The sequence below is a fragment of the Macrobrachium rosenbergii genome, chromosome 49 (assembly GCF_040412425.1).
Source record: "Macrobrachium rosenbergii isolate ZJJX-2024 chromosome 49, ASM4041242v1, whole genome shotgun sequence".
NCBI classification, from domain to species: Eukaryota; Metazoa; Arthropoda; class Malacostraca; order Decapoda; family Palaemonidae; genus Macrobrachium; species Macrobrachium rosenbergii.
The window spans coordinates 36928606-36953605 of record NC_089789.1 but is presented as its reverse complement, the minus strand read 5'-3'; the positions used below and the strand labels follow the sequence as shown (position 1 = coordinate 36953605).

The window sequence follows — 25000 nt, the reverse complement described above, 5'->3', positions numbered from 1 at the left end:
ATTATGCAACCAGAACCCGCAAGTTTTGGGAAATGTTTTCCGATGGATTTTTTGCAAGTTGATTTTTTTTTTTTTTTTTTCTCCAAGCCAGAACCTGTAGGTTTGGGTGGCGTTTTTCCTCTTTAAGCTTTGTCGAGAAGGCTTTTTCTTTTTTTTTTTCCACAGCCAATAGAATAGGTTTGAGGTATTGTTTGAAATTTTTGATTTGTGGAAAATTTTTTGTTCTAAATTGTTTAAAGAAAGTAGTCTTTTTCGGTCTCAGCCACAACTTGTAGATATGGGATTTATTTTCTAAAATAAACAAATCGTACCTAGATCTTTTCCATCCAAAACATGTGGAATTGGGAATGTTTTTCCGCTAAGCTGTCTTCCTCAGCCAGAACTAGTAGAATTTGGAAATAATTTTCTTAATCGTTTAAACAAAATGTCTCATAGCTTTATTCCAAACAAATCTTGTGGATTAGGGAGATGTTTTTTTCTAAATTGTTTAGACAAATTTTATCATAGCTTTACTTTAAAAAGCTTGTCAATTAGGAATTTTTTTTGTTATAAATTGATTTAAACAATGTATCATAGCATCACAGTTTTGTTACAAATAAAAACTGTAGATTAAGGAAATGTGTTTTTCTAAATTGTTTAAACAAAATGTGTTATCTTCCTCTGCTTTATGTAAAAAAAAAATGACGAGCTGAAATGCAGCTAAGGGAAATGATTAAATAGTAATTCAGGTTAATTGAAAAATTTCCTGTTAACTTGAGGGAAGGAAAAAAGTACCAATAATGTTTATTATGGAAAACATGATGGAAGGGGGAAAGAGTAAAGAAAGAATAAAATAGAATAAATTTAGATTCGGTATTAAGGGCCGGGTCAAAATAACAAACAAGAAATACTTAAAGAAAAGAGGTTCAATACAGGATAAGAGAAAAACCGAGGGGAAGAAAAAAATGTTTTAATGAAATAGGTTCAATACAGAACAAGAGAAAACGAAGAAGACGAAAAATAAAAATCGGCGTAAAAGACAGCGAGAAAATAAGAACCGAGGAACTGGAGGGTATTATAATAGGGCCGTGCGGATTGGCCGGGGCGTGTGTGCAGCCTGAGTGAACTTGCGTCTGACAGTATCATTGTCCGACCGCTTGTGTGTTCGAGGCTTGCCAACTCCAAGCAGCGCTTATAAGAATAGGTTGGCCCGAAAGCACACACACTTTTGTGCCCGAGGCAATACTCGGTCTGTTCGAGTTTTCCCTCTATGCACGTAATGTACGTGTTTGTGTATTTGATGTCCGCGGTTTTCACGTGTTATCGTGGATTCCAGATGAGGGTTTGACGCGCTTTCCGGGGTTCCAGACGTGATTTTCGTTTGATTTCTGGAGTTCCAGATGGGGTTTTCGTTTGATTTCCGGAGTTCCATACGTGGTTTTCACGTGATTTCCGGAGTTCCAGATTTGGTTTTCACGTGCTTTCCGTAGTTCCAGATTTGGTTTTCACGTGCTTTCCGGAATTCCAGACGTGATTTTCATTTGATTTCCGGAGTTCCAGACGTGATTTCACGTGCTCTCTAGAATTCCAGACGCGATTTTGACGTGATTTACGGAGTTCCAGATGTGGTTTTCAGGTGCTTTCCGGAATTCCAGATGTGGGTTGTTCACGTGCTTTCCTGAATTCCGGATGTGATTTTTACTTACTTTGTGGAATTCCAGACGTGGTTTTTCAAGTTATTTCCAGAATGCCTGGCTTGGTTTCCACCTGCTTTCCAGGATTCCAGACGTGGTTTTATTGTGCTTTCTAGAATTCCATACGTGATTTTCACGTGCTTTTAACCGCCTTTATTTCATATGCTTTCCAGAATTGCGGAATATCAGTTGTCTGCTTTTCGCATGCTCTCTGGAGTACCAGGTATCTGCGTATTCTGAGTCCTTCGAGAATACAGACGTATGGTTCACAGACTTTTCGGAATTCCAGGGGTCTGCTTTTCGCATTCATTACATAATTTTAGGAATATTCATATCACTTGGTTTTGAGGATCCTGCTTCTGAATTTCAGTTACTCTCCAGTTTTCCAGATGTCCGCTTTTCACTTGTTTTCCAGGATTGTAAGTGCCTGCATTACACGTGCTTTCCAGAATTCTAGCTGTGTGCATTTCAGAATTCAAAATTCAAATATTTTAAAGTTGTATCTTTATTTTGGGGCATTTAGAATCCCAGGTATATGCCCTTGTGAAAAGGCAACAAAGTTGAGGATGGTAAAGTACATTGTATATGATAATAGAGCCAAGCCAGAACTTGTGTTAGATTCCTTCCAGACATGAGGCGTGGTGGTTGTTTCAGTAACAGGCTATGGCTTGGCCTCGGAAAGCTGTAATCACGATAATGTTGAGGAAAGTATTGTATTGCAGTTATCACCAACTACCTCGGTAGTATTTTTATTACTTCTGTTTTGGCGTCGTAGTCTTGTTGAATTACTAAATAATAATAACTACCAAAAATAATATTTTCTACCTTGCATGTTATCGTTTTACATATATGAAGGTCTCTGTTTTCACGAATTTTTAATTAAAACTGACTTTGCTCTAATCAGTACCTGAGTTAATGAACAGTGAAATAGCTTGGCCCAGCAGACTCAATCAGTCTCTTAAGACAGTGATTTTAAACAAAACTTGCCATGAGCAGCGAATGCCTTGGTACTCGCAAGGTCTCTTCAAGTTTTGTTATGTATAGCAGTGAATCCCACGGGATTTAGCAAAACCCCCCAGCTCCTACCTGTGACTTATTGGTCCGACTTCTGCCATATCAAGTCCATTTTGATAATGGATATGTAGTTAGTGAAATAATATTCTAAATTTATGATAGGAGTAAAAAACGATGGGAGTGATGATGAGGAAGAATGTTGTTCACTGGAATATTTTAGGTGATGGAAAAGCACTACCTATTACGATAGTATTTGTACTGACATTTATTATTAATAATATTATTATTATTATTATTATTATTATTGAACGGTTGGGAGCTGCCAGATTATAGATAGTAATATTGTGTTTATTAAATTATTTTTTTATTCATATTCACATTCGTGAATATTAGTGCATTATTATATATGTACACATTTGAATTCACATACAGACACACACACGTACACACACACACACACACACACATATATATATATATATATATATATATATATATATATTCATTTATATACTATAATATATACTGTATATATATGTACACATTTAATTCACATACACACACACACTATATATATATTATATATATATATATATATATATATATATATATATACATATATATATATATATATATATATATATATATATATATATATATATATATATATTTATAATGCAATTCTAAGGAAATTATTGCGGGAAAAAATCCTTTATAAACCTGTGATTTATAAGAACATGCCTCCCCGTTTTCTGTAAAAAAAAAAAAAAAATCATATATTTTCAAAATCCGTCTTGGGAGTATCCCTGGACTTTTTTCCCATCTCGAATAAACTAAGCTTTGCATTCCTTGTCACACCAACTTACATTGAACCTCCCTGGACTGTCGATACGTCATCGTTAGAGGACTTCCATCATCTAGACACTCTTTTAAGGAGCTGTTCTGGATGGCAGTTGTCTCTTGATTACGATTCTCCGTAACGGAGGAGACTTCCCACCCCCTCGGAGCAATTTGTTAAGTCCTCCCCCCCCCACCGTCTCGATTGAGTGATATGCGCCTTTATTGGAATTTGAAGAAGGAAACATTTTTGCAAGATGGCTGCTGTCGTTCCTGAAGGATGTGCGCTTTTCTCGGAATTTCCGAGAGAGAGAGAGAGAGAGAGAGAGAGAGAGAGAGAGAGAGAGAGAGAGAGAGAGAGTTAAGTAATCAGGGTGCAGTATTGCTATATATAGTTATTTCATATATGTGTGTATGTATATATATACATATATACACACACATATATATATATATATATATATATATATATATATATATATATATATATATATATATATAGTTAATTCATATAATTATCAAAAGGTTGACAAAGTAAACTGCTGTCGTTCTTGAGAGGTGGACTTTTCTCGGAATTTCCAAGAGAGAGAGAAGTTAAATAATCAGGGTGCAGTATTGACAGATAGAGTTATTTCATATAATTCCCACAAGATAGACAGAGTGATTGATCTGTTAAATCGGCTGCCGTATATCTTGAGGGGATAAATGCTTTCTTTGAATTTCCAGTCGATAAATTGATTTTGATTGCTGTCTTATCTTGAAAGACACTTTTTAATGGGAAATTATTAGAGAATTTCAAAGAGAGAACTTTTTTATGGTTTATTGAGAGATATGTTCCTTTTAGATATTCAAAACGAAAGACAAATTTCCAAAGAGAGAGAGAGAGAGAGAGAGAGAGAGAGAGAGAGAGAGAGAGAGAGAGAGAGAGAGAGGTCAATTCTGTTGCAACGTAGCATACAGACTTCTTACGTGCTGGTTGAATTTGGTTTTGTGGTTTGCAATATAATCCCGAAGCATCAGCTTTCGCCAGCACTTGAATTGGTGAAGTGTTTTTAATTGCAAGAGCAAGGGTCTCGTGTCAATGACTTTGGAACACGGATTCTATTTGTTGTTTTGCGAAGCAGAATGAGTGGAGAATAATTCAGTTCTAAATTGTCAAGGCCATTTAGCATTAAACTAATCCGATCTGCTTTGGTGCTTTTTGTCGTTTTTTTTCATGCTTTAATTTTTGTGGCTTTTATTGTTCTTTTATTTCATTTAGAGGTGGATCATTTGTACGAAGCTTAGTTGGCCAGATCTGATAAATCCGTCCGCTCTGTCAAGAGTGCGAGAGGAGAATTATCAGATCATATTTCATACTTCAGGAGGGAACATCTGGGAAGTGACCCCTACCCCCTACCCTACCCTACCCTACCCTACCCTACCCTATCCGAGTGCCCAGACCTCCCCCCTCTCCCTCTTTTGGCACCACGTTACCCAAACCCCCTCTGGTATTCCCTCAACCACCACGTACCCCAACGCCAATACCCACTCCTACCTGTTCCCCCATGGAAACCCCTTTCCCTGCGACCTCTGGTTCCCTCGGTGCCCTTCCCGTGGCCCCCCCCCCACATCCCTCTTGTAAACCCTTCTCGTACCCACTTTCCCCAACGGCCTCTGGAAGGGGGAGGGGTTACTTGAGACCAAAATTCAAGATACTGCTGTTGCAATTCTTGATGGCAATGCTCAGTGCCTCCACCCCCCCTCTCATCCCACCTCCTCCCTCCTCCTCCTCCTCCTCCCCTCCTCCTCCTCCTCCTCCTCCTCCTCCTCCTCCTCCTCCTCCTCCTCCTCCTCCTCCTCCTCCATCCTACAGATTTTTGCCTATTGTTTTGTCTGTGGTCGCTTACAGCATCAAGTGCTTTCATGCATTCAGCTCTCTCTCTCTCTCTCTCTCTCTCTCTCTCTCTCTCTCTCTCTCTCTCTCTCTCTCTCTCTCTCTCTCTCTCTCTCTTATTTTTCCTATTGTGCTCGTTCAAGGGTGACCGAGGGATTAGCTTGTTTTCAATTCTCTTATGGGATTATTTAGTCACTTGGAAATTGTTATATTGTTATGTATTTATCGATAATTGCCGTGAAATTAATATATCAGGTATCTTATGTATGTCTGGTTGCAGCGAGAATTTCTACAGTTGGACTTTTATGTTATAACTAGGCATTTATTAATGTTTTTTGGGTATTTATGATTATTTTGAAGGTTTTTACGCTTTAGCATCCATTTTCTTTCATTTTTAGTCGTAAATATGTTTGTCTGCATCAGAGATGATTACAATTTGTCATAATATATTCTTTTTGTACGTTAGATCTTAGCGAGCCATTGGTATACATGCGCTTGCTTGTACCACGGTTCTTTAATTTTTCCTGTATCTCTTTCTCCTTTGTTATATTCCAGACTGTTTCTTCTTCTTCTTCTTCTTCTTGCTTAGGCTCTTCTTCTTCTTCTTCTTCTTCTTCCAATTTCTTTAGATCCCTTCTTCTTCTTCTTCTGACGTTATATTTCTCTCTTCTTCTTCTGCAGGTGCTAATGACAGGCTCTGGTTAAATGGTTACCGCTCTCATCGGTCTTTGTGTGAAGGAAGCACAACTGGTTAGTGTTCCAATTTCAGTGTTAGATCCCAGTTCCAGCTTCCAGTACTAAATCTCTCGAAACCTGACGTTATATTTTCTCTCTCTCTCTCTCTCTGTCTCTCTCTCTCTCTCTCTCTCTCTCTCTCTCTCTCTCTCTCTCTCTCTCTCTCTCTCTCTCTCTCTCTCTCTGACCAGCAAAGCGATCGGGTGGTGTTAGTGATGCAAAGGTGATCATGAAGCTCAAATGTCGTTGGTGTCAAGAAACGTATCAGATTATGGCACCAAAGGGAATTGAATGTGGACGGGCACTGCATTATATATATATATATAATATATATATATATATATATATATATATATGGTATATATATATATATATATATGTATATATGTATTATATGATATTATTATTATAAAATTATATATTAATACACAGAGATATTAAATATATATATACATAAATATATATATATGAATGTATATACATATTCATATTATATATATACATATGCATATATTTATATATATGTAAATATACACATACACACACACACAGAGAGAGATACAGAAGAACATAGAAGATAGAAGAATGTAAAGAAGAAGAACATAAAGAAAAATAGACACAGCCTACGACGCAAAATTGATTTAAATGAACCCTTGTAGCTCACATGTAATCGCACAAATTAATCCCCCACATTAATCTGGTTTCCCTTGTACCCCTTCCAGCCACTCTGGAGCCCACGTACCGCCAGCTGCAGACGATGCGCCTGGACAAATCGCCCTTCGTCATCATATCCGTCATAGGGCAGGAGCTGCTCGCCGCAGGGCACTACGCAGCCGCCGTGGTCGTCCTCGAGTCCGCCCTCAAGATTGGCACCTGCTCCTTGAAGTTGAGGGGCTCGGTGTTCTCGGCCTTGTCCTCGGCCTACTGGGCTCTGAACTCCTTGGATAAGGTGAGTTTATTGATTGATAGGTTTATCTGTTCGTTATTTATGTTGGTTTTGTTTTCATGGATTTATTTCTTCATTATTCATTTTTCTTATTCACCTATTCTATCATACTAATGCGGACTCCTTTATTTATTTGATTATCTCCTTATTAATTTTTGTGATTGACAGATTTATCTTTTCGTTATTCATTTTTCTTATTTTCTGTTCTTTCGTAGTAATTTGGACTCCTTTATTTATTTGATTATCTCTTTGTTGATTTTTTGATTGATAGGCTTAACTATTCATTATTTATATTTATTTTCGTAGATTATTTCTTCATCATTAATTTTTTTTATTCTTTAGTAGTAGTACGGAGTTTTGTTTAATTATCTCTTTATTATTTTTTTATTGATAGTTTACCTGTTCAGTATTTATAATTAGTTGATGTTTATAGATTAATTTTATATTAATTTTTATTTTCTTATTTTCTATTCTCTCTTAATAATATGGACTACTTTATTTGATCATCTCTTTATTAATTTTTATATTCATTAGTAGTTTATCCTATTCATTGATTATTTTTATTCATTTATGGTACTAAATTCGGAGCCCATTATTTGTTATGGCTTTTTAAAAATTTAATTTAATCCTTTTATTATTGATTTCGTTAATTCATTGGTCATTGCTTCATGTTTTCATTATTATGTACGTTTATTGCCAGTTGTTTGTAGTTTTTTTTGCCCTTCGTTTACCGAAAATTCTATTTTTATGTATATTTGCTATCAGTACTTAGTTTCCACAGTATTAAAAAGTGAAGGCGTTGCGAACATCGCAACAATACGATGAAAATATGTTTAGCCAAAAGATTTCCGTGTATGACCATACATAAGTATGTATGAACGTACAAGAGTGCGTTTACTATTTTGTAAATTCGTTTTTATCGCGGTCTGAATGTTACCTAATCGCTGATTTCATAAATGTTATAACATACGAGAAATTTATCGTATAATTCTAAAGGCAAGGCATTTGCATCTTTCTTTTTCATGAAGTTTTATAAAAAGAAAGTGTCCACTGAAGTGGGCTTTCCTGTGTTTTCACTTCGAAAGTATTGGTTAGTGTTTATTTTTTTTTATTATATGTCGTTTTATGAAATAATTTCTTTTGATTTCATAATAGTATATTAATTTGTTTAGCGTATACATATAAATATATATATATATATATATATATATATATATATATATATATATATATATATATATATATATATATATATATATATATATATATATATATATATATATATATATATATGCAGTTACTGCACTTCTTTTCATATCGACAAAACTCAAAGCCCCATTTTTAATACTCTACAAGAAACCCCCCACACACCCATACATACACATTTATATATATATATATATATATATATATATATATATATATATATATATATATATATATATATATATATATATATGTGTGTGTGTGTGTGTGTGTACATATATATATACACACATATATATATATGTACATATATACACATACATGCACATATACATACATACACACATCCCATTCAGAAAGCAATCATTTGGGCTATCGTTTGCCCCCCTAAGTATGGCGGTGCTGCAAGACGACCGTAAACTTCTCCTCCATCTTTTGATGACCAATTAATGTATTCCCATGCGAGCATGTATGCGTGTAAGTGCACATGCATATGCGTGCATACATTCTCCTCCCATCTCATAAACCGCGCGAGTGAATATAAAAGTATGTAAGTTTATGTGTCACCTGCGAGTCACACATCACGTGACTTATGGAACGATGTCGTGTAAAATAAATGGAATAAAATTTTTTTTTTTTCCGCGTAACTCATTTATTTTCGATTTCCTTTCCTCCGCCGGTCGGCGATAGGCGTTTGTCGGCGGTCGTATTTATGGCGAGAATCCGATCATTAGCGAACGATAAAATTGCATATTTAAATGCATCGGAGGCCGGGTAGAATAAACAAGGCTCGGACAGGGTACAAGGGCGTTGAGACTTCATTATCATTTACTACTTTCGAGATGGGGGAGCCTTTTACTCATCTGGGCTCTCTCTCTCTCTCTCTCTCTCTCTCTCTCTCTCTCTCTCTCTCTCTCTCTCTCTCTCTCTCTCGTGTACAGATTTCTTGATGGGAAAACCTTTAATTCTCTCTCTCTCTCTCGTGTACAAATTTCTTGAAGGGAAACCCTCTCTCTCTCTCTCTCTCTCTCTCTCTCTCTCTCTCTCTCTCTCTCTCTCTCTCTCTCTCTCTCTCTCATTTACTACTTTCTTGATGGGAAATCTTTAATTCTCTCTCTCTCTCTCTCTCTCTCTCTCTCTCTCTCTCTCTCTCTCTCTCTCTCACATTACAAATTTCTGATGTGAAATCCATTTGCACTATCATTCTATTTTGCTTTCTTGATGGGAAACTCTCTCTCTCTCTCTCTCTCTCTCTCTCTCTCTCTCTCTCTCTCTCTCTCTCTCTCTCTCTCTCTCTCTCTCATTAACTTATTTACTTTCAACCTGGAACATTTTTCTCATTTGCTTTCTCACGCCATAAAAATCTTTTTTTACTTAATGATTCCGTATTGGATTATCTCTCTCTCTCTCTCTCTCTCTCTCTCTCTCTCTCTCTCTCTCTCTCTCTCTCTCTCTCTCTCTCAGATCCCAGTTTTTTTTTCAGTGAGGTGGGTCTAAGGTTTACAAAACGACTCTGTGTTGCAATAGAAAATTTAAGACGTATATGAATTGGGTTTACCTTAATTGTTTATCATATTATTATTGGCCACCTTTCCTAAACGTTGGTAGTAGTAGTAGTATTCTAATAATAATAATAAAGATTAATAATAATAATAATAATAATAATAATAATAATTATTAATTATTATTATTATTAATGTATTATTATTATTATTATTATTATTATTATTATTATTATTATTCAGTTTTCATTGTAATAAGTAGATGGATTTGTTAAGAGGAAGTTATTTGTTTCATTTTTGAAAAAGTAAAAACTCCCAATATATATTATTTCTCGTTGTCTCTGTTATTTTTACTGAATAAGCTTGCAGAAAGTATTGATAATTTTTCGTGTTATGGGTTTTAGAAACCAGTCTTGTTATAATTTTACATTATTTAATAAAGAAGGAAAAATGCTTCAGATAATATTTATGGTATTTTTCAATTGTATTTGTAGGTGCTTATTTTTCAGTAATTAAGATTTTTTTTTTGTATTTTACCTATTTAACATTTGTTTGGGATTTTCTTGATTTTTTTAATATTAAAGACCGCATATTTTAATTATTACTCATGTTATTTCTACTTATGCTTAATGTTAACAGAACCTTTTATTATGTTTATTGAATAAAGAACCAAAACACACACAATAAAATTAACTCGACATTACGTCCGTTCCAGGTTTGTCATTCTGTCATTAAACATAAAAGGGAAAATGCTTTCAATTTATTTATCAACTTTTATATTTTTATATTTAATTTTTATTACTGTATTTTTATTTATATTATTATTATTGTTGGTATTTTTGTTATTTTTTTTATTATTATTATTATTATTATTATTATTATTATTATTATTATTATTATTGCTAAAGTCTTCGTTAGATAATTTCCTCTTTTTTATACCTCACTATTATTATTATTATTATTATTATTATTATTATTATTATTATTATTATTATTATTATTATTATTGTCAAAGTCTTCGTTAGATAATTTTCTTTTTGTTTTCGTTTTTATATTTCATTATTATTATTATTATTATTATTATTATTATTATTATTATTATTATTATTATTATTATTATTATTATTATTTATTATTGCTAAAGCCTTCGTTAGATAATTTTCTTTTTTATATCTCATTATTGGGTATTAAGGCTTCTTGATTGTGTCCTTGTGTGTGTGTATTTCTTTGCTAAAGACTTCGTTAGGCTTGCAGGTAAGCAGCGATCCTGGGTCACTGAAGGCTTCTTGATTGTGTCCCTTGTGGCCAGAATGAGATTTAACAAAATACGCAGTTTGCATCTGAATGCAGGTGCAGCGGGGCGGAGAAGATTTTCCTTCGTTTCTTTGTTTGTTCTTGTTTGGCTGCATTTGGTTTACTAATAATAATAATAATAATAATAATAATAATAATAGTAGTAGTAGTAGTAGTAGTAGTAGTAGTAGTAGTAGTAGTAGTAGTAGTAATGATAATAATATTATTATCATCATCATTATTGTTGTTTGAATACTACTACTACTACTACTACTACTACTACTACTACTACTACTACTGCTGCTACTACTACTACTAATAATAATAATAATAATTGTTATTATGTTAATAATAATGCTATGTACTATACCTACTAATAATAATAATAATAATAATAATAATAATAATAATAATAAGTGACAGCATCTGTTCCTATTGTTTCTAGAAATATCTTATCTTCATTTTATGATGCGCTCATTAGGTCTCTTACGTCTCGGTCTGTTCAGGCGAGTTGGGAGGTCCATACCAGGCCTTTTATTATCTTTAAAGCCTCACACAACACCTTTGTGCTTAGGCCTGAGGTTGGCTTAATGTGAACCGCCATTCTTTTGCTTTGTAGTTTACAAAATCTGGAATCTTATATTTATGCAGATAGCAGATTCTTTTCTAATACCAAAGGCCAGTGGGACAGTGGGGGCTTATGCCGTTATCTTGCCCGGGCTCGAAGAAAGCAGGACGGTGGGAATAGAATAAGAGAGAATGGATAGGAGGTAGGGCGAGGTTTGGCTAGAAGGGCATGACTGACCTTCAGGAAGGGAGGTCAGTGAAGATGTTTTTAAACATTGACAGACTTTTCTTAAATATCTGGCTAGAATCAGTCAATGAATATTTAAAATGATTAAAGTATTTTGCTCAGATGCTCATTCTTGGAAGATGCAGTGCATTGCTACCCTAATGCAATTCAATTTGCATTTTAATATTTTACTTCTTTTTTATGTATTTATTAATATGTTTAATTTATGTTTTTCTAATAACTGATCCCCTCTTTCTGTATTTCTCATCACCTTCTGTTACTTCTTTCTAATGAACGCCATATTCTTTGGAAGCTTGAATAATAATAATAATAATAATAATAATAATAATAATAATAATAATAATAATTAATAATTCTCATGACATACTTGCGAAGTCATGTGACGCCTCCATTTTTATATGAATATTGTGGCTCCGTTGTAGCACCCTTCCCTTTCTCTCGAAAGTCCTGGGTTCGATCCCAAGGGGAGGTAGAGATTTATTCCTGTTACTCGACGAGTGTTTGTTATTGTAATTTGTAATTGCCATACTAACCTCTGAAGGCAGCCCAAAGGCCATTAACATGCCTGGTAAGCGGAAACGATAAAAAATATATGATTACACTTCCAGGGGCAAGTGATGAGTAAATAATAATAGTAAGGAAACAAAGTTATGTAAAAATAATAAACAGAAAGAAGGAAAATCTTGCCTGATTGTATATTGGAAAGTATTAAAAAGCTCTTTGATAATTGACTGTTTAAATCAAATAAAAAAAAAGATTTTCTGACAAATTCACAGTTCAACTCTGCGTTGTTTTCCCCTGAACTATTAATTAAGAAAACATTTTTATGATATTGGACTTGTTTGAAATTAAGAGGTAGGTTTGTTCTTCTCAATAGGAAAAGTCAGTGAGTTGCGTCCAGATAAATGTTTTACTCTAATCTAATAAGGAATATCAAAAGGAGCATGGAAGTGTGTTGAACTTAATGAGAAAAACCAGGTGGAGTGTGAGAAAAAAAAAAAAAATGTATACTACATGTTTAAGCCAACGAGAAGCCAAAAATATGGGAGTTGTTGATTGCATATATTTTCAGCCTCATACCAAGGATCCGTAAACAGCGTAGAGAGTGCATTTATTAAAACCTGGTAGAAAGTTCATAGATTTAAACCTGGAAAAACAAATTGAGAAAAACTGACAATTAGTGTCTGGCAAAAAAGTCCCTGAAGAGAGGAATGAGAAAAACTTACGACTAGATTTTAAAAGTTATATGTTTGGCCTAACGATTAGAACTAAGACGTTGGAACCTGTTAATGCATTTGTTTACTCAGTGAAGAAGCAAGTTCTGTCTGGAAAATCCTGCTTGTCTAACCTTATTAGAAAAACAAGTAAGAAGTGACGGCGCAGTCGAGTTTTCTGTGCAGCGCATAATCAAGGCCACCGAAAAAAGATCCAACTTTAGGTGGTCTCGGTATAATGCTGTATGAACCGCGGCCCATGAAACTCTCAGCCGGCCGTGGTGGCCTGTGTTGCGTTGCCATTAGCACGATCATGGCTAACTTTAACCCTAAATAAAATAAAAAAAACTACTGAGGCTAGATGACTGCGATTTGGTATGTTTGATGATTGGAGGTGGGTGATCAACATACCAATTTGCAGCCCTCTAGCTTCAGTAGTTTTTAAGATCTGAGGACGGGCAGAAAAAGTGCTGATGGACAGACAAAGCCGGCACAATAGTTTTCTTTTTAGAAAACTAAAAACGATGAATTGAATTTGAGTTTTTATGTTTGCATTGTGTATAAAAACTAAAAAGCAAATTATGTGAATTCTATTTGTTTATATAAGGAGCACACCGAAAGTAGAGTATGGTAAAATGTATCTTGCAGAATTTGATCAACAAGTAAAAAATTGTGCTTGGAAAAATACAGTATATAAAATTGACAAAACTGAATGACGGACACGCTGGCGTTTCTGGAAAAATATTAAAATGTTCTAAAAGGAAAACAATAAATAACACGTGGAAAATTACATTTCATTCCTATAAGAAAAAACTAAAACACTAATCAGAATTTGATAAAATGAAAACAAGCCCAAAAATTTTTTTCTAAAGCTAATAAAGTTTTATCAGAATAATAAAATCAATTAAAAATATAAACTGGAAAAATAAAGAATAGAAATGGAAGCGTGGGAATAGGAGAGAGAGAGAGAGAGAGAGAGAGAGAGAGAGAGAGAGAGAATGGTGTCTGGTAAGACAATTCATTAACCTAACTAGAAAAGCATCAAGTGGAGAGAGAGAGAGAGAGAGAAATGGTGTTCGGTAAGACAATTCATTAACCTAACTAGAAAAGCATCAAGTGGAGAGAGAGAGAGAGAGAGTAGAGAGAGATTAAGAGAGAAAGAGAGAAAATGGTGTCGGTAAGACAATTCATTAACCTAACTAGAAAAGCATCAAGTGGAGAGAGAGAAGAGAGAGAGAAATGGTGTCCGGTAAGACAATTCATTAACCTAACTAGAAAAGCATCAAGTGGAGAGAGAGAGAGAGAGAGAGAGAGAGAGAGAAATGGTGTCTGGTAAAACAATTCTTCAACCTAACGAGAAAAGCAACAAATGGAGAGAGAGAGAAAATGGTGTCTGGTGAGACAATTCGTTAACCTAACTGGAAAAGCAACAAGTGTTAACTGGAGAAGAGAGAGCAACAAGAGAGAGAGAGAGAGAGAGAGAGAGGTGCAGGACAAGCCGCAGAAGCAGGATGGGTGGTGGCTTCCCTCTTCATAACGAATGCTGTGAGTGACATCGCCTGCAACTAACGAATGTGTCAAGCAGGCTCCCGCCGTCCGATAGGTTTAATGAGTCGATCAAAAGATGGTGTGCGCGTGCGTGTGTGTATGTTTTTTTTTTTTTTTTTTTTTTTTTTTGAGGGGAAAGGTGGAATGGAGAGGGAACGACGAGGATGGACTTGGGAATGGAGGGGGTGGGGCGGGCGGGGGGAAGGGGAGATTGCGTGTAGCGTTTTCAGGACGCTGACGTCGAAGGATTAAGGAAATGATATGTAATAATGTTTTAGGTATTTTCAGTTTGGACTCTTGAATATATATATAATATAATATATATATATATATATATATATATATATATACATATATGTATATATATACATATATATATGCATATATATATGTGTGTGTGTTTGTGTGTGTATGTGTCTTTGTCGTACACATGTGACTACTTTTAATATTCACAAAAATTAAGGGACAAATATTGTCAATAATCGTTATTTGCTTCTTACAGTATATATGAATATATATGTATATCTGCATATAATTTATATGCCCAGGCTCACACACACACACACACATATACATGTGCATATGTGTGTGTGTGTGTGTGTATGTGTGTGTGTATGCGCATGTGACAGAGCCTGTGTCTTTCTGTTATCGAATTTCCACTTAGCGTTAGCTTGCCATGTAATACGAACTTTGTTCTCGCAAACTCTAACATCATTCCGAAGTGGTTTTAGTGGATGATGAAGAGAGAGAGAGAGACATACAGAGAGAGAGAAACAGTCACTGTTGATCTCTGGAAATAAAGTTTTTCTTGTGAAGCATAATTAACGAACACGTAGGCTGTATTTATGGATAATTATAAAAGTAATAATATTCAGCAAGTATAAACGCCATATGACAGGATGTAATTAATTAATGAATCAATCAAACAGAAATAAACTTTATTTTGGTTATTATTAACAAATTTACACCCGTGTAATTGCATGAAGTCTGTCTTTATCATACGGTATTTTCGGTATGTGTTTATAAGTTTTAACTCAATTTTTTTATTTATTTGCTATCCTATTTCGTTTAAAGTCATTCTTTCATCGTTCATTTTTTAAGGTTCATTTTGAATAACCCTTCCTGATCTTCCCTGTGATTGAATTTTAAAGTTTCGCATGCTGCTCACATGATAATTTATCACTCTCTCTCTCTCTCTCAGTTCTCCAAACTCTTACGCTTTGTGCTTTCTTCATCTTCCCTCTGATTGAATTTTGAATTTTCGCTTGCTACTCACACGATAATTTATTATTCTTTGCTTCTTAGTTATACAAATTCGCACCTTTTGTGCTTACGTCCCTATCCGCATCCCATGCCCTCGCGAGGACTCGATGTATATATATATATATTTTTATTAATAATTCTCGGAATTCCCTCCTCTCAATTTCACATTGTTACATGCATCGTACGTCCGTTTCATTCGCTCTCCTGATGATGGCGTGTCTCCGCCACCCAAGCGGAACAGTATAATGAAACGCTGTAGATGTGTGTTCTCCGCTCATTAACTAACAGGACCTGTGCTTAGAAAAGATGCTCAGAGACTGTGTGTGTGTATATGTGTATATATATATATATATATATATATATATATATATATATATATATATATATATATATATATATATCTGTCTTCATCTTTTACCTCAGTCCTGTTCCCCATAAATGTGGCATTTTCCGGTTGTATCACGTTTTTTTTTTTTTTTTTTTTTGAGTGAGATTGCTAGCCATACACTTTGTTATATAGGATGTTCAGTGGCCTTACATGCCGGCGGCGTCTGTCATTCCTCGATGATTACCCATCCAAGGCCTGACCGAAGTTTTATTTTAATATTTCCTTCCTACTGAATTCGCACTCTCAGCATCCAACGACGTTTCGGACTTATGCCCAGCCTGAGGGCTTCGAGGAAAATAAAATACTTATATTTATTTAGACTAAAACCGTAATAGTAAAGTGATTCATAGAGATAAGGAGGCATTATTAACTTAACGATTAAACACTCCGTAAATTTTTTGGGCATGGGATGGGTAGGTGGGTATGCGGAATGCAGGTCAGCTAGTGAATTAGAGAGGTATTATGGCCTTGTCGCCTCTTGATTGAAAATGGTAATCGATTTTTAATACGTTGTTTTGTGCCTGCGTTCTCCATATTTCAATATTAATGTTAATCGACGTTCAAGTTTGTTCTTTAATATATCTGATTTTTGAAGTGTTGCTAATTCATTGTCTTTTTTCTTGATTTTCTTAAGTGCTTTGGGCAACTAATTGTTTTGCTTAACTTGTGTTTTGGTTAATGGTCTTGACTTGTTTAGACTTCCCTGCTATGGCAAGCTCTAAAGTAATGTTAATATTAATTGAATTGATCAGTTGTTCGAGATTTTTAAATTTTTATGAATTATTGAGCAGTTGGCATCATGATATCATCAGGTAACTCTCTCTCTCTCTCTCTCTCTCTCTCTCTCTCTCTCTCTCTCTCTCTCTCTCTCTCTCTCTCATCGATTTTACTCTGGAACATGGCTATGCTCAAAATTCTCTCTCTCTCTCTCTCTCTCTCTCTCTCTCTCTCTCTCTCTCTCTCTCTCTCTCTCTCTCGATTTTACCCTGGAAAACGACTATACTCAAAATTTTCTTCCTCTAATGCACGGTTATTTGTATCGAAATATTCCATTTCTTTTGACAGCTCACATATAGGCAGAGCGTTAAAAAAAAAAAGTGTGCAAAAGCTTCTGATTCATATGACGAGGGAGAACGCGCGTCCTCATAATCATCGATATCATCACATCATAACCATCAGCATCATCACCTCATAATCGTCATCATCATCGCGAGTATTTGGTTAACGGCCGCTGCTAATGAAACCCGCCTACAATCGGCGTTGATTTCGTCGGCGGTAGTCGAGGAATGCCTGCGTTTTATCATTTCATTAGCTCTCGTCTCTGTTTCCTCACGTTTCGTCTCTTTCTTCATGTACCATCTGGTCGATTTGCACCGTAAATAATGGTGAAAGGCGCGAAAAGTTTCGAATGCCATCCGGGGAAAGATGCGCTGTGTGTTTTGTTCTCGGGTGGGAGTAGTTGCTGTTGAGGGTATTGAATGACTGCAGTCAGAAGGAATATTATCCTTTGATGATTGGTGCGAGTCATGTTAAGAATATTTATCATGAAGAGGTGTAGATGAAAGCTGCTGATGTAGATTTTGATGTTAAGTAGGAGGTGATCTCGACAGTATTTCTTATGGTTAGCTACGTATGCATAAATGATTATATTATATATATATATATATATATATATATATATATATATATATATATATATATATATATATATATATATATATATATATATATATTTATATATATAGTTGTGTATATACATATACTTATATATATATATATATATATATATATATATATAAAATACATACATACACATATATATAATTATATATATATACATATATAGAAAGAGAGAGAGAGTGAGAGAGAGGATTTTTTATAATTGGTGATCCCCTTTTTATGCGATCCGAACCAATGTTATGAATTCCAGGAATCTATACTTAGAGTGCACCCTTAACTAGAAAGCCATATTTCTTGCTCCCTAACTGAAAATTCAAGTTTGAAACTTCCAGTTTCAAAAAAGGTATTTCTAACGCTTATATTGAAAAGTCATACTTTAGACTCCTGTTGAAGGGTTCATGGGCTTTGTGAATCCTATTTGAATTGCCGTAACTTCTGGCTCCATATTTGAAGTCTTGTCATCTACCGTTGAATGCTTTATTTAATTGCTTACTTAAAAGGCAGAACACAAGCTCTTTCATTTAATTGTTCACTGCAGCGTATAAGTTGGAAAGTCATATTCCCGAATCCTTGCAGGTGTCTCTGGATGCAAAACTATTAAGATATTTTTACTTTTGACTCTGTGGTTTTTAAAAAAAAGAAGTCGTCTTTTTACCTTTGTTTTTGGGAAGTTCCTTTTATGCATCTTCTTTGGAGTCACGTTGTTGTCAACAAATTAAGTCACCTTAGTTTTTAGTTCCTTTTGGAAGTTATCTTTCCTCGACAGTCCTTTGAATCGTGTTTCAAATTCCGTACTTTCAGAGCTGTCCTTCACTCTTTTAATCATGAATACGGTCGTGCTTCATATACTTTATTGTGCTTTTTCTAAATCCTGGATCTATTATCGTCTCATTCGGAGATTCACTTTATGAAGGCCTTAATTTGACAACATATTTCCAACTCATTAGTTAAAAGGTCTTGGTTTCAGCGTCTTACTTGGAAAATGCCATTTTTGAGAATTATATTCTGAACTTATCAGTTTAATGCTTCTTAACAGAAGATTCTTGTCGTCAGATGCTTATCGGGAGAACATTTTTTAATTTTTTTGAAATGAAAGACTTTTGGAAAGTCGTGAAATGAAAGTCGTTTGGAAAGTCATGTTTTAAGTTCCTTGGGTGAAGAGTTCTGTTTCACTGTCATCTATATAAATTATAAATTCCTTCATTTCGAGACGTGTTTCAAAGTTCGTAATTGATATGCTGTGTTGCATTGGGAAGGGTTATGTCACCGAGGACCTATCGGGAGAAATTCCTTCATCTCTTTAGGATGATAAGCGATCCTTCTGCCTTCTGGTGACGTCCTTCTTAACTCCCGTTCGGTAAAGCGCTGCTTTCACAATCCTTACAAGGAGATCCTTGCCACGCAGGGGTTTATATATGCAAATGCCCCGCGTTCCTTCAGTGGGCCGATCCGACCACGCAAGCAAGGGAGGAGGAGGAGAAGGAGGAGGAGGAGGAGGAGAGATTAAACGACACCCAGTGGCTAATTAAAAAAGACGTAGTGTCGGCCAGAATGGGCATTATACAGTCACCGGTGGCAGGGCTCCTTCTTGGTTGTTGGGTGACCGTACGATTGCTCTGGGAGGGGAGGGGTCGGAGAGGGGGCGGGGGTTGCCCCATACCTGCGAAGCAAGATCACTCCGGAGAGGGACAGGCATATCCTCCTCAGGGACACTTACCGTTTGTTTCGCGGTTTTATTATTTGCGCGTCCCTCCGAGGCTCGAAGTCGGGAAATTCGGTTTTATTATTTTTCTGGGAGATTATCTTTTTCCTTTTATTTTATTTTTTTTTTCTTAGTTTCCCGCCGTCTTGAGCTATGATTTTGTATCATTTTTTTGCAGTTGTTTTCTTTACTGTTGTTCAATAAAAGTTTACTAGAATAATATTTTCTTTTCTGTGAATATTATTACCATCAACTCGTACGAAAATAATTGTTTGTTTTTCCTATGACAATTTATGTTATTTTATATTCATTGTGTTTGTAGAGAATCAGAATGGCTGCTTGCGCATTTATTATTATGCTTGAATTCTTAATTACAATCATCTGTTGTGTTTACTGCTGTTATTTATTATAATGGTCTCTTGTGTTTCCCCTTGATATTTTGCAGTCATAATATGTTTTTGTTAGTAAAAGTTACGACCCATTTTTTGTTTGCCAGATGTCACATGACATTGTCGTTGATATCTTTAATGAAAAGTAAATAATATTAGCCTCTATATGATTACTTAACAGCAAATAAAATGATCTTACAACATTGTTCTTTTATCGTTGATAGCGCATCATCCAAATCTTGTTATTTAATAACATAAAAACATCGTCTACATTTTGTTACTTTGGGAGAGCATTATCATTGATAATTTCTTTTAATAATTATTAATATTAATCATCCATTATTATATTAATATTAAACAATATCATCCGTATTTTTATTCAACAACATACTACATTATTATCCATATTAATCTTTTAATAGCATATAACATTACATCCTGATTTTGAAATTGAAAAGAATAACATCGAGATTTATAACTAATATTTTTATTTAATTAATAGCTAATAAATCCATTCATATTTTTACTCAACATCGCGTCATGCCAATTTGTACTAAATAGCAAATGTTATAATCCGTATTATGTTCTTGCACCGCGAATAATATTATCATATAAATGTTGTCATTCGAAAGGAAACATGGTACATTATCACCCTTATCAATTGATAAATAACATTATCATTTTTATTTCCGGTTAATATCAGATAGTATTTTCAGTATATTTTATTTGGTAGAAAAAAAACAAACATTGTCAGCCATTCAAGTGAAGTAAGTGGTTTTAACCTTATTTTATGGTAATACTCTCAACTACTGTATATCATATTTTTTAAGAGTAAATATTATCCGCCATAGTTTGATACTGATAGTGAATATTATCAACAATATTATGATACTGATAGTGAATATCAACTATACTTTGATACGTATAGTGAATATTATCAACCATATTTTGATACTGGTAGTGAATACTTGCAACCATAATGTGATACTGATTGTGAATATTTTTAATCGTATCTTGATACTGGTAGTAAATATTTGCAACCATATTTTGATGCTAATAGTGATTATTTTCAACCATATTTTGCTACTGATAGGGAATATTATCAACCAAATATTGATACTGATAGTGGATATTATCAGCCAAGTTTTGATACTGATAGTGAATATTATGAACCATATTTTGATACTGACAGTGGACATTATCAACCAAAAATTGATACAGATAGTGAATATTATCATCCAAATTTCGGTACTGATAGTGAATATTTTCAACCGTATTTTGACACTGATAGTAAATATTGTCAACCATATTTTGATACTGATAGTGAATGTTATCGACCAAATTTTGAAACTGATATTGGGTATTATCAACCATATTTTATTCGATAGGGAATATTATCAACTGAATGTTGTTGACAACATATTACTTGTCAAGGAATATTAGCAAGTGTATGTTTTTATCAAGTAACTATATATTGGTATTAGATAACGACCGTTGCCATCAGTGATTTGTTATTGGTAAGGAGAATTTTCCACATTACCAATAACAAACAATACCCTCCACCCCGCTGCCTTCCATTCCGAACTCAATCGTGGGTTCCTCAGACTCGACAGTTCACCGCCATTTGTTTAGATTAATTTTGCCCGCGTCGCTTTAAATCGTCCTAAGCAGCTTGCTAAGCGCCGTCCATTTTCGCATTGAGAAGCATTTAATATCCTTTATGTTTATTAATAGCGTCTAATAACGTATATGAGATCCTTCGTTTAATAATGGCACCCAGCAGCATCTAAGACTGGTGCGAGATTTATAGCTGCCTATTGTTTTGGTCATCGTTAATATTATGATCTCTCTCTCTCTCTCTCTCTCTCTCTCTCTCTCTCTCTCTCTCTCTCTCTCTCTCTCTCTCTCTCAAAGACTATTGATTTAAAGTCTGGGATGAAGATGAGCCGTTAATGAGCATTGGCAAGATTAAGTTGAAAATCCCTGGGTTTATTTTTCTTTTTTAAACCGGGGCGTTATGGCTGTGATTATAAACATACATACATGTATGTATATGTATATACTGTATGTGCGTTTATATGTATATATATATATATATATTATAGTGTGTGTGTAGGAGTATGTATGAAAATGTCGATGTATAAAGTGGAAAACTTCAGATATTATCTTTATGTCCAGAAGGAGAGAGAGAGAGAGAGAGAGAGAGAGAGAGAGAGAGAGAGAGAGAGAGAGAACTGTTATCAGCAAGCGATTACCAGCATTCGGCGCCGGTGGAAGTTAACTTTGGGAACAGCTGTTACACACCCGATCAGTTTCTTGAATCGATAACGGTTTCTAGAAAGATCCTGAGAGAGAGAGAGAGAGAGAGAGAGAGAGAGAGAGAGAGAGAGAGACTTCGAATGCTTTTCAGGCTACTTCCTGAAGAACTATCAGTTTGAAAAGTTTTTGTAATTTTATTATGCCTAATTAAATGTGTTCTTGTACAACATTAGACAAATTCCTTTATTTGGGAGCACTTCCCTTAATCCTTTTTATTAAATGTGTGCGTAACACGTACGTTACGAATTTAATTGATAGTACTGTATATTAATTTCACTTATGTCTGCAATTAGTATTTTTGACTCTTCTTGTATTAAAACTTGTATATATAATTCACAAAATAACTCCTTTATGTGGATGATGCAGAATATGCCCATAACAATGTTATTAACTTATAGGTTTGATAGATTTTAACTGGGAGGTTAAAAGTTTGTGCATCTAGGCGTTTTCTCACCAAAAAAAGTCAGCCAGAACTGGGAAGTGTATACAAAAGGTATATACAAAAGAAAGATTATCCAAATTGAATATTAAAAAAGATTTATATCTATATATATATATATATATATATATATATATATTACTGTATATATACATATACATATAATTTCTACATTTTACCAGTCTCCTATTTTTTCACCTGTAGTAATGTGTGATACATGAATCACGTGCTAAAGAGATTATAATCATATATATATATATATATATATATATATATATATATATATATATATATATATATATATATATAATATACACACACACACACACACACACACATATATATATATATATATATATATATATATATATATATATATATGTACTTATATAGACAGACAACTTTACAAATTAAAAATATATATAAAGTGATAGAAAATTGCGCTTATTATGATATCAACTCTGTCTCCCCAGTGTGTAATACTACAGCAATTGATTATTGCGCTTAGTCAAACGCCAGCCCCCTCCTCTGCAGTTTGTAAACAAAAGGAAGGTTGTCTAAATTGAATCCCCCACAAAAAGAAAAAAAAATTGACTATTCCTTTTGTTGTGGACTAATGAACGAAGGAATGTGATTGATGGCCTGACGGGGAGAGATTGAGCAGCACTGCGTCAGTGGACATATTGGATACGTCCGCGAGGACGAACGACCTGGGCTTGTCATCTGTCTTAGTAATAAAAAAAAAAAGACTAAAGAATCATTCTCCATTATTGCGAGACTGATCGTCCTGATTAAATGGCAGGACAGATGTTGGATTTATAAGACGTTGGAAGCCATGTTCGAAGAACAGGGGTTTTTCCTTGAGGATTTCGCTATTGTTGTGCATCTTATTCGTTTGAATTTATAATTCCTTTTCGTATGTTTTAGTTTACTTCTATATTTTATTTTTCGTACAGGGTTGTTTTCCCCGTTGAGGGCCTTAGGGTTGTTGCATTTTTGACTTGTGACGATAATTAATAATAATAATAATAAATAAGATGGTAGCTTTAGAACGTTCATAGGTAGGCATTATTTCTGTATAGTTTGGTAGAACTTGCCTGTTGATTCTAGTAAAGCATATCTACGCCCATACACGCAAGTATGCACATGTATGCTGCGTGTATATTTGCATGTTTTTGCATATTTTCACTAGTTTTGCATTGAGAAATTAACTAGGATGCACAGATAGTTATGAATTTTTATTTTTGTATAGCACGGACAAACATCATAATATGTAAAACACATTATATACATATATATACATACATACACACATTATATATATATACATATTTATTTATATTTATATCTATCTATATATATATATATATATATATATATATATATATATGTGTGTGTGTGTATTTATATATATATACATATATATATATATATATATATATATATATATATATATATGTATGTATGTTTATAAATGGTAAGTATGTATATATATAAACAAATAAAGACCGTCCTCTTCATTAGTCTTGTGTATCTGTGTGGTCTCCGGCGTTCGACAGGCAAGTTGAGATGCCAGCCAAAACAAATTAAAAGAAATCTTGTCCGTGTTTTGCTCTTGTCAAGATATCTTCGAAGTGTCGGGCGAAAGAGCTTTTTGTCCTGAGCAAAATGTCGTGCTGTCCAAGTGGGTAATTTTGGTGATAATATATATATATATATATATATATATATATATATATATATATATATATATATATATATATATATATATATATATATATATATATATATATATATATTCCTATACAGTATATATACATATACATATGTGTATGTGTGTGTAGGCTCAGTGAGAAAAAACTATCAAAATCTAATAAATTATAAGCATATTCTTTACTTACTTTCAACTTTTTGTAACACAAAGAAGACTGCTAATTGAACGTCATTATGAATAATAATAATAATAATAATAATAATAATAATAATAATAATAATAATAATAATATATCTGTGTAGACGCAGAGGTATTTCATATATTAAAATATTTTGGATGAAGTTCACGGTACGTTGTGTTGACATCCGCTTGAAGCACGAATTATCAGATTTAGAATCCTGTATTATGATGGGGTCTTAAGTACAGCCCCGTGGTGTTAATTAAGAGA

General features: G+C 34.1%; 1 protein-coding gene across 1 annotated transcript in view; it reads left to right on the top strand.

Annotated features, from left to right (window-relative positions):
• Positions 1 to 25000, top strand: part of LOC136832251 (tetratricopeptide repeat protein 28) — a 344711-nt gene that overhangs the window by 267735 nt on the left and 51976 nt on the right. Inside the window, 1 exon segment of the mRNA XM_067093114.1 lies at positions 6858 to 7084. Within this exon segment, the coding sequence (XP_066949215.1) occupies positions 6858 to 7084 (227 nt within the window).